Source organism: Equus caballus, chromosome 30 (assembly GCF_041296265.1).
Source record: "Equus caballus isolate H_3958 breed thoroughbred chromosome 30, TB-T2T, whole genome shotgun sequence".
In the NCBI taxonomy this organism is placed as follows: domain Eukaryota; kingdom Metazoa; phylum Chordata; class Mammalia; order Perissodactyla; family Equidae; genus Equus; species Equus caballus.
Window position 1 is genome coordinate 14,784,379 of NC_091713.1, and position 12,505 is coordinate 14,796,883.

The 12,505-nt window shown below is 33.3% G+C and overlaps 1 protein-coding gene across 20 annotated transcripts in view; it reads left to right on the forward strand.

Moving 5' to 3' along the window:
- The window catches only part of CDC42BPA (CDC42 binding protein kinase alpha), a 327,011-nt gene that overhangs the window by 59,608 nt on the left and 254,898 nt on the right, over positions 1 to 12,505 (forward strand). For all 20 annotated transcript variants that reach the window (XR_011434078.1, XM_070255597.1, XM_005607958.4 and 17 more), the window contains one exon: positions 8,585 to 8,676. Coding sequence is in view for 17 of the 20 variants with exons in the window: in XM_070255597.1 (XP_070111698.1) it covers positions 8,585 to 8,676 (92 nt within the window). In the remaining 3 variants the exon portion in view is untranslated. The remainder of the gene's footprint in view (positions 1 to 8,584; positions 8,677 to 12,505) is intronic.

Here is a 12,505-nt window from a genome sequence, read left to right on the forward strand (position 1 = left end):
CCTTCTTGCCAACACACACTATTTTAATTATCATAGATTAATTATAAGTCTTGGTTACTTAATAGTGCAAATCTTTCTACTTTTTCTTTCTTTTTTTTTTTTTCTCAAAGTATCTTGATTATTCTTGGTCCTTTGTTTATCCTTGTAAATTTTATAATTAGCCTGTGAAGTTCATGAAAACCTTGGTTGGAATTGTGATTGTAATTGTATTAAATTGCAGTTATATTTGGGGGAGAATTGACCTTTTTAGAATATTGAATCTTCCTATTCCAATACTTTTCTTTTTTGGGGGGTCTTTAACAGCTTTCCGTAAACATTTGTAGTACATTAGGGCAGATACATCTTCTGGTAGATTTGATAGGTCCTTTTAAAAGTGCCATTATAAATATTCTTCTAGATGATTTTCCAAAATGTTTTTAATCTTTGGAGTGAAATTGACTTTTGAATATTATTTCTGTCTAGCAACTTACTTGACTCAATCGTTAATACTATGACACATAATGTCTTTTTGTGGGGTTTTCTATGTAGATGATCACATCATCTGTAAACAGCAACAATTTTCTTTCTTCCACTGCAATCCTTATGTCTTTTATTTTTATTGCATTGGCTTGGCTCATTATACAATATTAAATAGAAATGATAATTATTTTAATAGAAGTCATCCTTGTGTTTGTTTTCTCATTTTAAAGAGAATGTTTTTTTAACATTTTCCCTTTAAGTGTTATGTTTGCTGTTTTGCTACTGCTGCTGCTGTTATAGCTGTCACGCATTCATCAGGCCATGGAAGTTTCCTTTTATTCCTCACTTTTCAAATTGTGGTTTTTAAAAATAGCGTGATGGTTGTTTAATTTTATTGAACAATAATTATAAATATATTTATTGAGATATTAATTTTTTCTTCAATCTGTTTATGCAGTGAATTATGTGAATCAATTTTCTAATGTTAAAACAATCTTGCAGTCTTGGGATAAATCCAACTTGGTCATAGTATATTATTTTATATATATATTGCTTGATTAGTTGGATAGTGTTTTGATGAAACTGTTTGCATCTGTATTCATGAGCAGTACTGTCTGTATTTTTGGTATGAGGTCAGCATGAAATGAGTTGGATAGCTTTCCTTCTTTGTTTCTTCTTTGGAAAATTTGGTTTAATGTGGGAATTGCCTTTTTCTTATGTGTTTGGTTAAACTTGCTTATAAAGCTGTTCAGTATTGTGTTTTCTTTGTGGAAAATTTTAAACTGATTCAACTTGTTTATTGACAATTCTTATTTTCGTTTTTAAAAATTCAGTAACCCTTTCTAGGAATTTGTTCACTTCTACATTTTCAAATTTATTGGCATAAGTTGTTTATGATATTCTTTTACCATCTGTTTAATCTCAGCAGCATCTGTAGTTTTGTCCAATTTCTCATTGCCAATATTGATTTCTTTATATCTTTCTTTCTCTTGTTTTACTTTATTAGTCTTTTCAGTGAACCCTCCTTTGGCTTTATTGAGCCTTTCTATTATATACTTATTTTCAAATCAATTTTATTATTTTTTCTTTCTTATATTTTGTTTTCTTCCTTCTACTTTGAGTTTATTCTCTTGGTCTAACATTTTATGTCGTGACTAACACCTTACTTTTCAGCCTTCCTTCTTTCCCAATTTAAATATTGAGGGCTCTTTTTCTTTTTTTGGTAAATAGTGGTTTAGGCTGTATCGTAGGAGTTTTGATATGTAGTATTTTTATTATTATGTAGTTATGAGTATTTTATAGTTAATCTTATTAATTTCTTCTTTGAAATTGATTTTGGATTTCAAAGCTTATGGACTATCCTGCTAATCTTTCTGTTACTGATTTCTAATTTCACTAGAGGCATACGTTGGAGATAGTGCAGGTTTGGTTCCAGACTACTGCAGTAAAGCAAATAGCTCAATAAAGTGAGTCACATGAGCTTTTTGGTTTTCCAGTGCATATAAAACTTATATTTACACTATATTGTGGTCTATTAATCATGCAATAGCATTATGTCTAAAAAAACAATGTACCTACCTTAACTAAAAAATACTTTATTGCTAAAAAATGCTAATCATCATCTGAGCCTTCAGCGAGTCATAATCCTTTTGCTGGTAGAGGGTCTTGCCTCAGTGTTGATGGCTGCTGACTGATCAGGGTGGTGCTTGCAGAAGGTTGGGGTTGCTGTGGTAATTTCTTAAAATATTGCCATATCATTGAACCCTTCCCTTCATGAACGATTTCTCTGTACCATGCGATGCTGTTTAATAGCATTTTACCCACAGTAGAACTTCTTTCAAAATTGAAGCCAGTCTTTTCAAATCCTGCCGCTGTTTTATCAACTAAGTTTATGTAATATCCTAAATCCTTTGTTGTCATTTCAACAGTCTTCACAGCGTCTTCACCAGGAGTAGATTCCATCTCAAGAAACCACTTTCTTTGCTCATCCATAAGAAGCAGCTCCTCTTCTGTTAGGTTTTATCATGAGATTGCAGCAATTCAGTCACATCTTCAGGCTCTACTTCTAATTCTAGTTCTCTTGCTGTTTCCACCACATCTGCAGTTACTTCCTCCACTGAAGTCTTGAACCTCTCAAAGTCGTCTATGAGGGTTGTAATCAACTTCTTCTGACCTCTCGTTAATGTTGATTTTGACCTCTTCCCATAAGTCATGAATGTTCTTAATAACATCTAGAATGGTGAATCCTTTCCAGAAGGTTTTCAACTGACTTTGCCCAGATCCGTTAGAGGAGTCACTATCTATGGCAGCTATAGCTGTACGAAGTGTGTATCTTAAATAAAAAGACTTGAAAGTTGAAATTAATCCTTGATCCATGGGCTGCAGAATGGATGTTGTGTTAGCAGGCATGAAAACAACATTAATCTCATTGTATATCTCCTTCAGAGCTCTTGGGTAACCAGGTGCATTGTCAATGAGCAGTAATATTTTGAAAGGAATGTTTCGTTCTGAGCAGTAGGTCTCAACAGTGGGCTTAAAATATTCAGTAAACTATGTTGTAAACACATGTGCTATCATCCAGTCTTTGTTGTTCCATTTATAGAAGACAAGCAGAGTAGATTTAGCATAATTCTTAAGGGCCCTAGGATTTTCAGAATGGTAAATGAGCATTGGCTTCAACTTAAAGTCACCAGCTACATTAGCCCTTGACAAGAGTTAGCCTGTTCTCAGGAGCTTTGAAGCCAGGCATTGACTTCTCTCCAGCTGTAAAACTTCTGGATCACATCTTCTTCCAATATAGGGCTGTTTCATCTACATTGAAAATCTCTTGTTTGGTGCAGCCGCCTTCATTGATTATCTCAGCTGGATCTTCTGGAGAACTTGCGGTAGCTCCTCCATCGGCACTTGCTGCTTCACCTGCACTTTTACGTTATGGAGACGCTTCTTTCCTGAGGCCTCACGAACCAACCTCTGCCAGCTTCAAACTTTTCTTCTGCAGCTTCCTCACCTCTCTCAGCCTTCATAGAATTGAGGAGAGTTAGGGCCTTGCTCTAGATTAGGCTTTGGTTTAAGGGAATGTGGTGGCTGGTTTGATCTATCCAGACCGCTAAAACTTTCTGCATATCAGCAATAAGGCTGTTTCACTTTCTTATCATTCGTGTGTTCACTGGAGTAGTGCTTTTAATTTCCTTCAAGAACTTTTCCTTTGCGTTCACAACTTGGCTAATGTTTGGTGCAAGAGGCCTAGCTTTTGGCCTGTCTGAGCCTTCAACATGCTTTCCTCACTAAGCTTAATCATTTCTAGTTATTGACGTAAAGTGAGAGACGTGTGACTCCTCTTTTCACTTGAACACTTAGAGGCCGTTGCAGGGTTATTAGTTGGCCTAATTTCAACATTGTTCTGTCTCAGGGAGTAGGGAAGTCCTCTGAGAGGGAGGGAGACAGAGGGACGAACAATTGGTAGTGCAGTCAGAACACACAGAGTATTTATTAAGTTTGCCATCTTATGTGGGCATGGTTTGTGGTGCCCCAAAACAATTGACATAGTAATGTCAAAGATCACTGATCACAGATCACCATAACAAATAGAATAATTAAAAAGTTAGAAATATTGCAAGAATTATCAAAATGTGGCGTAGAGACATGAAGTGAGCAAATTCTGTTGGAAAAATGGCGCCAATAGACTTGGCTGATGCAGGGTTGCTACAAACCTTCAATTTGTAAAAAATACGCTATCTGCGAAGCACAATAAAATGAAGCACAGTAAAACAAGATATGCCTGTAATTGCGTTATGCTCAGATAATTTGGTTTTTATGTTTCCAGTACTTTGAATTTTGTTGGAGGTGGTTTTATGTCTTGGCATGTTATAAAAATTTGGAGGTTCGGTTTGCATTTGAAAATTATATTCTCCAACTCTTTTGTTTTTTCTTTTGATGAGGAAGTTTGGCCATGAACTAATGTCTGTTGCCAATCTTCCTCTTTTTGTTTGAGGAAGATTGTCCCTGAGCTGACATCTGTGCCAGTCTTTCTCTATTTTGTATATGGGATGCTGCCACAGCATGGCTCGATGAGCAGTGCTTAGGTCTGTGCCCAAGATCTGAACCCTCGAACCCTGGGCCGTTGGAGCAGAGCATGCAAACTTAACAATTACGCCATTGGGCTGGCCCCTATTCTCCACCTCTTAATTGGAGTGTTGTATGTATGCTGCTGAAATATATTGTTTTTGTTTTTCATCTGCTTGAGCTATCAATTACTGAGAGAGATAAAGTCTCCCTCTATGAAGGTGAGTTTGTTTCTTCTTTTGTATCTGTCAATTTGGCATTACATATTTTGAGGGTATGTTATTGGGTGTGTATATGTCTAGAATCATTTTGCCCTGGTTAGTTCAACTGTTTTTTTTAAAAATTATTATGTATGGCTACTTTTTATCTCTATTCTATGAATGCCTTTCTCCCTAATATCTCTTTTGTCTTATAGCGATATGGCTATTTTAGATTTTTTTTTTGTTTGGGGGAAGGTTAATATTAGCCTCTGTCTTCTTTTTCTGAAATTTTATGTAAAATCAGGTAAGAATCTACTTAAACAGAAAGAAAAAACTCTATAGAACTTTAGAAACGATCAATAAATCTAAATATTGTGTTTTTGGAAAAATAGTTGTAAGATATGCAAACTTTTAACAATGCTGACAAGGAAAAAGAATGAAAATAGACCCAAATATACAATATTAGCAACTAAAAAGGGATCAAACCTATCCATATAGTAGAGTTTTAAAAACAAAAGTATATTATAGGTCACCTTATTTCAGTGAGTTTGACAATTTTAATGCAGTGTATAAATTCATAAAAAATATAATTAACAGTTGTCGTAGGTAGAAATAGAAAACATGAACATGACAATAATATGAAAGAAATTAATTATCAAAAGTCCACTGAAAAGACACTTGTTAGATGTTTTCACTAGCAAGTTTTACCCTACCTTATACTTGTAGTCTTCTCTATTGTCTTGTAAAAGGTTTGTAGTTTTGTTTTTCACATCGAGATCTTTAAACAATCTGGAATAATTTTGTTTTAGAGAATAGAAAAGGAGAGAAAGCTCTTCAACACATTTAATGAGTTTGGTTTATCATTGGTACCAAACCAGATGAAGATAGTACAGAAAAAAGATAAGTATAGACCAACATTGTTTATGAACGCAGTTGTAAAATTCTTAAATAAAATAAAGCAAAGAAATTTCACGTGTGTATTAAAAAATATATCACAACCAAATAAGGCTTATTTCAAAGTATACAAAGATGATTGAATGTTTAAAATCTTGTTAATATGCCATGTTATGAGAATGAAAAAGAAAAAACTAAATCTGCTCCATAGAGATTGTAGTCATGTGTGAGTCCTACCATCTATGTATGAGAATACCTATTATTCACACTCCTGTAAACATTTAGTGGTTTCAACTTTTATATTTATGGCCCATTTGGTTGGTAAATAATGGAATATTTCTGTAAGTTTATTTGCAATTCTTTGATTTCTTGTAATGTGAGAATAATTTCCTGTTTATTAGCCATTTGTATTCAACCACACTGAAAGTTTTAAACAGGAGAGTAACACATTGTATAATTTGTTTACTTGAGGACAGGGACTATTTGATTCATCTTTGTACCTCTAGCATCTTGTAAAACTGCTTGGCATAGTGGGTATTCAAAGATACTTCTTGAGTGAATTGAATAAATGATTAGTAAAGTATGAGCCATCTGAAGAAATTTGTGACTTAACTTATTTTTGAATGCCTGAAAATAGAATAATTTTGCAATGACCAAGAAATGGAACTTTTACTAGCAGGTTCCAGGGAGTAAAGAATGGACAGGGTTATTCTTTTAATTTATGTTGATGACACAGGCTTTCCTAAGACTTGAATAACTGACAAAATCTTTAATCCTAATTATGTATGATTTTACAGTACTCATTTTTTTGGTGCTTTCAGGGTCTATGCTACTGCATAGAAATATATTATTTATTTTTTGACATACCATCATCCTTTGTATCTTTGCTAAAAGGTAGTTTAAACAACCATTTGCTTACCTGAATTGTATTTCAGTTACTTTAGTTTTAAAAAAAGTTTCTTTTCCTGTTTTGCAGTAGTGTTTCAGAGGATTGAAATATCTAGATTTCTGACCTTTTTTAGAAATGTAGGATGTTACCTAGAGGAAGGTATACATAGAGTTATTCTTTATGAATTGAAGTGAATTACAAATCACTGGATTGTCTGTGATGAAATGCTGTTTTTGCGTTTAGGGTCAGTAATGAGACAAAAATACAGTGCGCATACTTTATTTGGATGTCAGGTTATGTATTTGGAAGCCTTGAGAGAGGGGGAATGTAAAGTGGAGTAGAAGATATACCTAAAGAACTGCCGAGTGTTGCGTTGTAGGCTATTTTTGCGATGTTTTCCAGCTGTAGCTGGCAACTAGATCAGCACTAGTCTCATGTTGGCTGACTCTGCATCTTATTTTTAATTCATGTATTCTATACCTACCCTTCTCAACCAAGTATTCCTGACATGCTGGCATAGAAGCTGGGGAAGGCAGGGATGCTACTCTCAGATGAGTGCCCTATTCCTTGTGGTTCCCTTACATTCTCCCTACCCCTTTGTAAATAATAAGAAAGTAAGTAAACTTTCTTCAAATTAGGAAAATTTGTTTTCTTTTGGGACCCTGACTGATACACAGTGTCCTCAGTCTCACCGTTTGTCCTGTCCAGTTTGTTCAAAACCACGATACCTTGGTCATTTTATCAAAGTATTCACCTCCATGGCAGCCATGGTTGTACATGGTTGTACTTTCTCTCTCACAGTATGAGATCCTTCATACTTTCATTCAAATCTGATCTCTTTCTTTGGTCTTCTTCTCTGTTGTGTGAATTCCAAACAGAGATTTGATATCTATTTCCTTTCCTTACAATCTAAAACACCAATGCAGAAATCTCTAGTAGACTGGGCTATGCAGTGTGGAATACCCCTCTTTTCTAAACCAGTTCGGGCTAAGTACCTTCAGACCAGGGTAAGTTGTAAGGCCTGCTGTGTCTGATTCACTCTCCTAATGCTCAAATACGTATCTTTGATCTTGTCACACTGGCTCCATGGAAGGAAGGAGAAGAGAGCCATATTCATATATAATGACCTTTTAATAATATTAACTCTTTTTTTTGTGAAGATAAAGAGGGACATGAGGGAAGGAAAGGAGACATGTCTAAATTTCTCTTAGAGGCAGCAGAACATATAATTGACTTTCTAATCTTTTAAAAGATATCAGTTTATCTCATATAATTAATAGGATAATGTCTGAATCCTTGCATGGCATTCAATGTCTACACTGCAGACCCAGACAAAATATCAGAATTCTACTTAGTCTTCACAGTTCAGTTCCTGTGTTATTTCCTCTGTGAAGCATTGGTGTTCATGTAAAATAATTAGTGTTCCATTCTCACTGATCCTGAAGCACTTTATATTTACCTCTGTTAGAAGCTTTATTACATTGTTATTTTGTGTGTGCATACTGTTTGTCGTTCCTGAAGACTGAGAACTTCTTGAAGGAAGGTACCATATTGTACTCACATTTGTTTTAAACTCCGGTGATTGCCACCATGCTTTGTATAGTGTAGACTCTTGCTGAAGGCATGTTGAAACGATAAATGAATGAATGAATGTGAAAGAAATGTTAATTTACTTGGTGGGAATTGCTGAAGGTCTCTTTGGTGCCATAAAATTTGCTTTTATTTCTTGGACCTTTGTGTTAAAATAGATATTTCACATTGAGAGTTAAAATACACAGAATGTTTAATATGAGAATAAACTGGTCTCATTTGTTATTTTGCATTTCATATGTTATTTGGTGTTTAAAAATGTTTCTTCACCAAAAATGTAATTCATATATAAGAAGGAAAGGGAATATATTGTTTTCCTTTGGAAATTAAATCTATTTCTTCTCAATATAGTTTGATTAGATATTAAGTATTTTGGGCCTAATTCTTAGTCGTAATTTGCATTTTTATTAAGTAAGAAATACCTTTATTTATATCTTAATTTACATGACATTTCCTTAAGAAAGTAAGTGATGTTGTTCTTTTGTTTCAGCTAAACCATTTACTTCTAAAGTGAAACAGATGCGATTACACAGAGAAGACTTTGAAATATTAAAGGTGATTGGTCGAGGAGCTTTTGGAGAGGTAAGAGAGAAAGATTTTATATGAGGTCTCCTAATTGTTTTGGAAGTTATTTTATACAGTCAATGAGAGAATTTAACTGAAATATTTACTTGCTCTTGTAATTGATATGATTGATCAGAAAGTATATTAAAGTTTTGAATGAAATATTTCTACATGGAATTTTTTTCCAAGGTATTTCTGTTTTTCATATGTCAAGGTGAGTTTGAGTATGTTTCTGGACTCTTTTTCTGTTCCGTTGGTCTGTTTGTCTCTCTTTGTGTCAATACCACACAGTCTTAAATTATTCTACACTGAGATGTCTTGTGTGTATGTACTCCAACTTCCTCCCTCTCCTCCTCTGTTCTTGGCCCTTTATATTTTCGTATAATTTTGGAATCACTGTTTCAATTTCTACTTACTCTTAAAACCCCACACATCTGCTGGAATTCTGATTAGGAGTACACTGAAACTAGAGATCAATTTGTAAATAATTGACATCTTAACAATATTGAGTTAGCCAATCCGTAAACGTGGTATATTCTTCCATTCATTTAGGTCTTTATAAATTTATCCCACTAATATTTTGGTAGTTTTCATTCAGTAGAGAGGACTTCTACATCTTTCAGTGGATTTATTCCTAGGTATGTGATATTCTTCATGTAATTTAAATTTTATGTAACTTTATATCTTTATGTATGTATTTTAACTTTATGTAATTTTAATTAGAATAACATAAAGAATACCCATAATGTCATATTTTCATTGTTGTTTTGCTCAAAATACAATGTGATTTTAAATTTCCATAATTTTTTTTATCTATGAGTTTAGACGTTTTTTGGTCAATTTCTAAATATTTGGGGAGTTTTTAAGTTATATTTCTGTATATATTTAAGTTATATTTCTGTATATAATGTAATTTCAGAGCAATCAGAGAACATACACTGTGTGATTTCACTACTTTGAAATGTGCTATGCAGTGTTCTATAAATATCAATTAGGTCAAATTTATTAATCTTGTTTAAGTCTTTCACATCCTTACTTTCTTGTTTTCTCTGCTTGATGTATCATTTCCTGAGAGAGGATTTATATCTTTTTTATTTTATTTCTTTCAGTTTTCACTGTTAACAAATATTGAGTTATTATATCTAACTGGTGACTAACTTTTATCGTAATGAAATGATCTCTAAGTAATACTTTTTAAGTTAAATTTTAAAAAATCTGATATTAATAGAATGATTCCAACTCTTTTTATTAGTATTTGTTAAATTTCTTATTCCATCCTTTTAGTTTCAACTTTCTATAACCTTATGGTATGATTACTATTAAGTAGAATATAGTTAGTTTTTGTTTTGTAATACAGTTTGATAATCTCTTATCTTTTAATTGGAGTGTAGTCAGTTGACAGTTAATGTAATTACACTACTTATTACTGTTTGTTTTCTATTTGTCTTGCCCATTCTGTATTATATTTCTCTCAATTCTTGGGTTAATGGAGTATTTTAAATCATTCTTTCTCCCTTCTGTTAATTTCTTAGTTTTACCTAGAGATTGGTTTTATTGGTGCCCCTAGACATTACCACATGTATCCTTGGTAAATTTGTGTTTTGCCAATTCCCAGTCACCCGATTTCTACCTTTTTTTGTCATTGCTGTCATGTCTTTTAGTTCTACATATGTTTGAAACCCCAAAAGATAGGATTATGCTGCCTCTATTCACTTAGATTTACCCATGTATTTACACTTTCTCTTCTCTTCATGTTCACATACTTCTTTATAGTCACATACTTCCCTTTGATATCATTTTCCTTTTGACTAAAAAATTCCCTTTAGTGTATGCTAACATCAGGTCTGCTGATTATAAATTATCTTCTTTTATTTGTCTGAAAAAATATGTATTTTAAGGTTTAACACTTTAAAAAATTGAGTAATATACATGCATAGCTCAGTGGACTTTTACATTTGCGTGGACTTGTAGAACCATTATGCAGATCCAGATAGGCTCCCATTGCCCCCTCTGTGTGAATAGCCACCTCCTCATTAAACATGTGTTCTGACTTCTAGCACCATAGATTTATTTTGCCTGTTTTTGAATTCTATATTAATGGGATCATATAATATATACTCTTTTGTTTCTGTTTTCTTTTGCTCAACATTGTACTTGTGTGATTCGTCTTTGTTTTTTATTGGTTCATAGTATTCCTTTGTATGAATATCCCACATGTTATTTTTCCATACTAGTGTTGGTGTGTATTCAAGTTGTTTATGGTTTTGGGTCATTGCTGCTAAAGTTGTTATGAACATTCTTGTACATGTCTTTTGAGAGATAGAAGCACTCATTTGTGTTTGATATAAATTTAGGTGTGGAATTGCTGGGTCATGGGGTAGGCATATTTAGCTTTAGTAGATAGTGCCAAATAATTTCCCAAGTGGTTACCAATTTATACTCCCACCAACAGTGTATGAAGGTCCCAGTTGCTTCACAACCCCACCAACACTTGGCTCATTTTTTTAAAACTTTCACCATTTTTTTGGAGGATGAATAGTGGTATTGAATTGTGATTTCATTTTACGTTTCCTGGTAACTCTTAAAGTTGAGCTCCTTTTTATATCACTTCTCGTAACTTGAATATCCTTTTTCATGAAGTAAACATTTTGGGGTTGGGGGAATGAGAGTGGGTGGGTAGTTTGTCTAACTTATTGGTATATTCTCAATACAATTTGTTTGTTGAAGAAACGTGTGTCTGTGTGTATTAAATATCTCTTCCTTTCTGTAGCTTGGTTTTTTGCACTCTGTGTAGTTCTTTTATTGAAGAGAAGTTCTTAGTTTTAGTGAAGTCTAATTAATTAAACTTTTCTTTATCACTAGTACTTTTTGTGTTCCTTTAAAGAAATTTTTTCTAACCCCAAGGTCATGAAGATATTTCCTATGTTAACTTCTATAATCTTTAAAAAAAATCTTTTACATTTAGGTCTGTGATCTATCTGGTATTGATTATTTTGTGTTTTATGAGGTACAGGCCAAGGTTCATTTTATTCTTTGTGGATTTCTTAGCATCATTTATTATAAAGACTGCCTTTACAACACCTGATTGCAAAGGAACTTTTGTTGTAAATCAGGTGACCCTATATGTCTTACTCTTATTTTTATTATTAGATTTTGTGTGTGTGAGAGGAAGATTGGCCCTGAGCTAACATGTTGCCGATCTTCCTCTCTTTGCTTGAGGAAGATTGTCACTGAGCTAACATCTGTGCCAATCTTCCTGTTTTATGTGGGATGCCACCACAGTGTGGCTTGATGAGCAGTGCTAGGTCCACGCCTGAGATTTGAACCAGCGAAACCCAGGCCACTGAAGTGGAGTGCACGAACTTAACCACTATGCCACTGGGTGGGCCCTACTTTTATTAATTTTTTAATAGTTTTCAAGGTAGAAGTCTTGTTCATCTTTCATTAGTTATGGGTCTTTGACGTTTGTTGTTGAGCTTATAAATGATATTTTTAGAATTCTATTTTCTAATTTTGTTGCTAGAATAGAAATAGTTGATTTTTGTATATTGATCTTGTATTTAAGGACCTTGATATATTAACATTACTTATAGTATATATATAATTTTTTTATTGAGGTAATATTGATTTATAACATTATATTAATTTTTTTGAGTTTTTCATGTACCAAATCAAATAATGACAGCTTTTTTCTTTCTTTCCATTCTTTATGCCTTTTATTTCTTTTTTCTGTATTGTTGCAATAGAGAGAATCTTCCATAAAGTCTTGCATTTAAGTACTGAAATGGAATTTTTGTCTGGTTTGTGATTTCAGGAGGATGTGTTCAGTATTTTACTGCTGAGTATG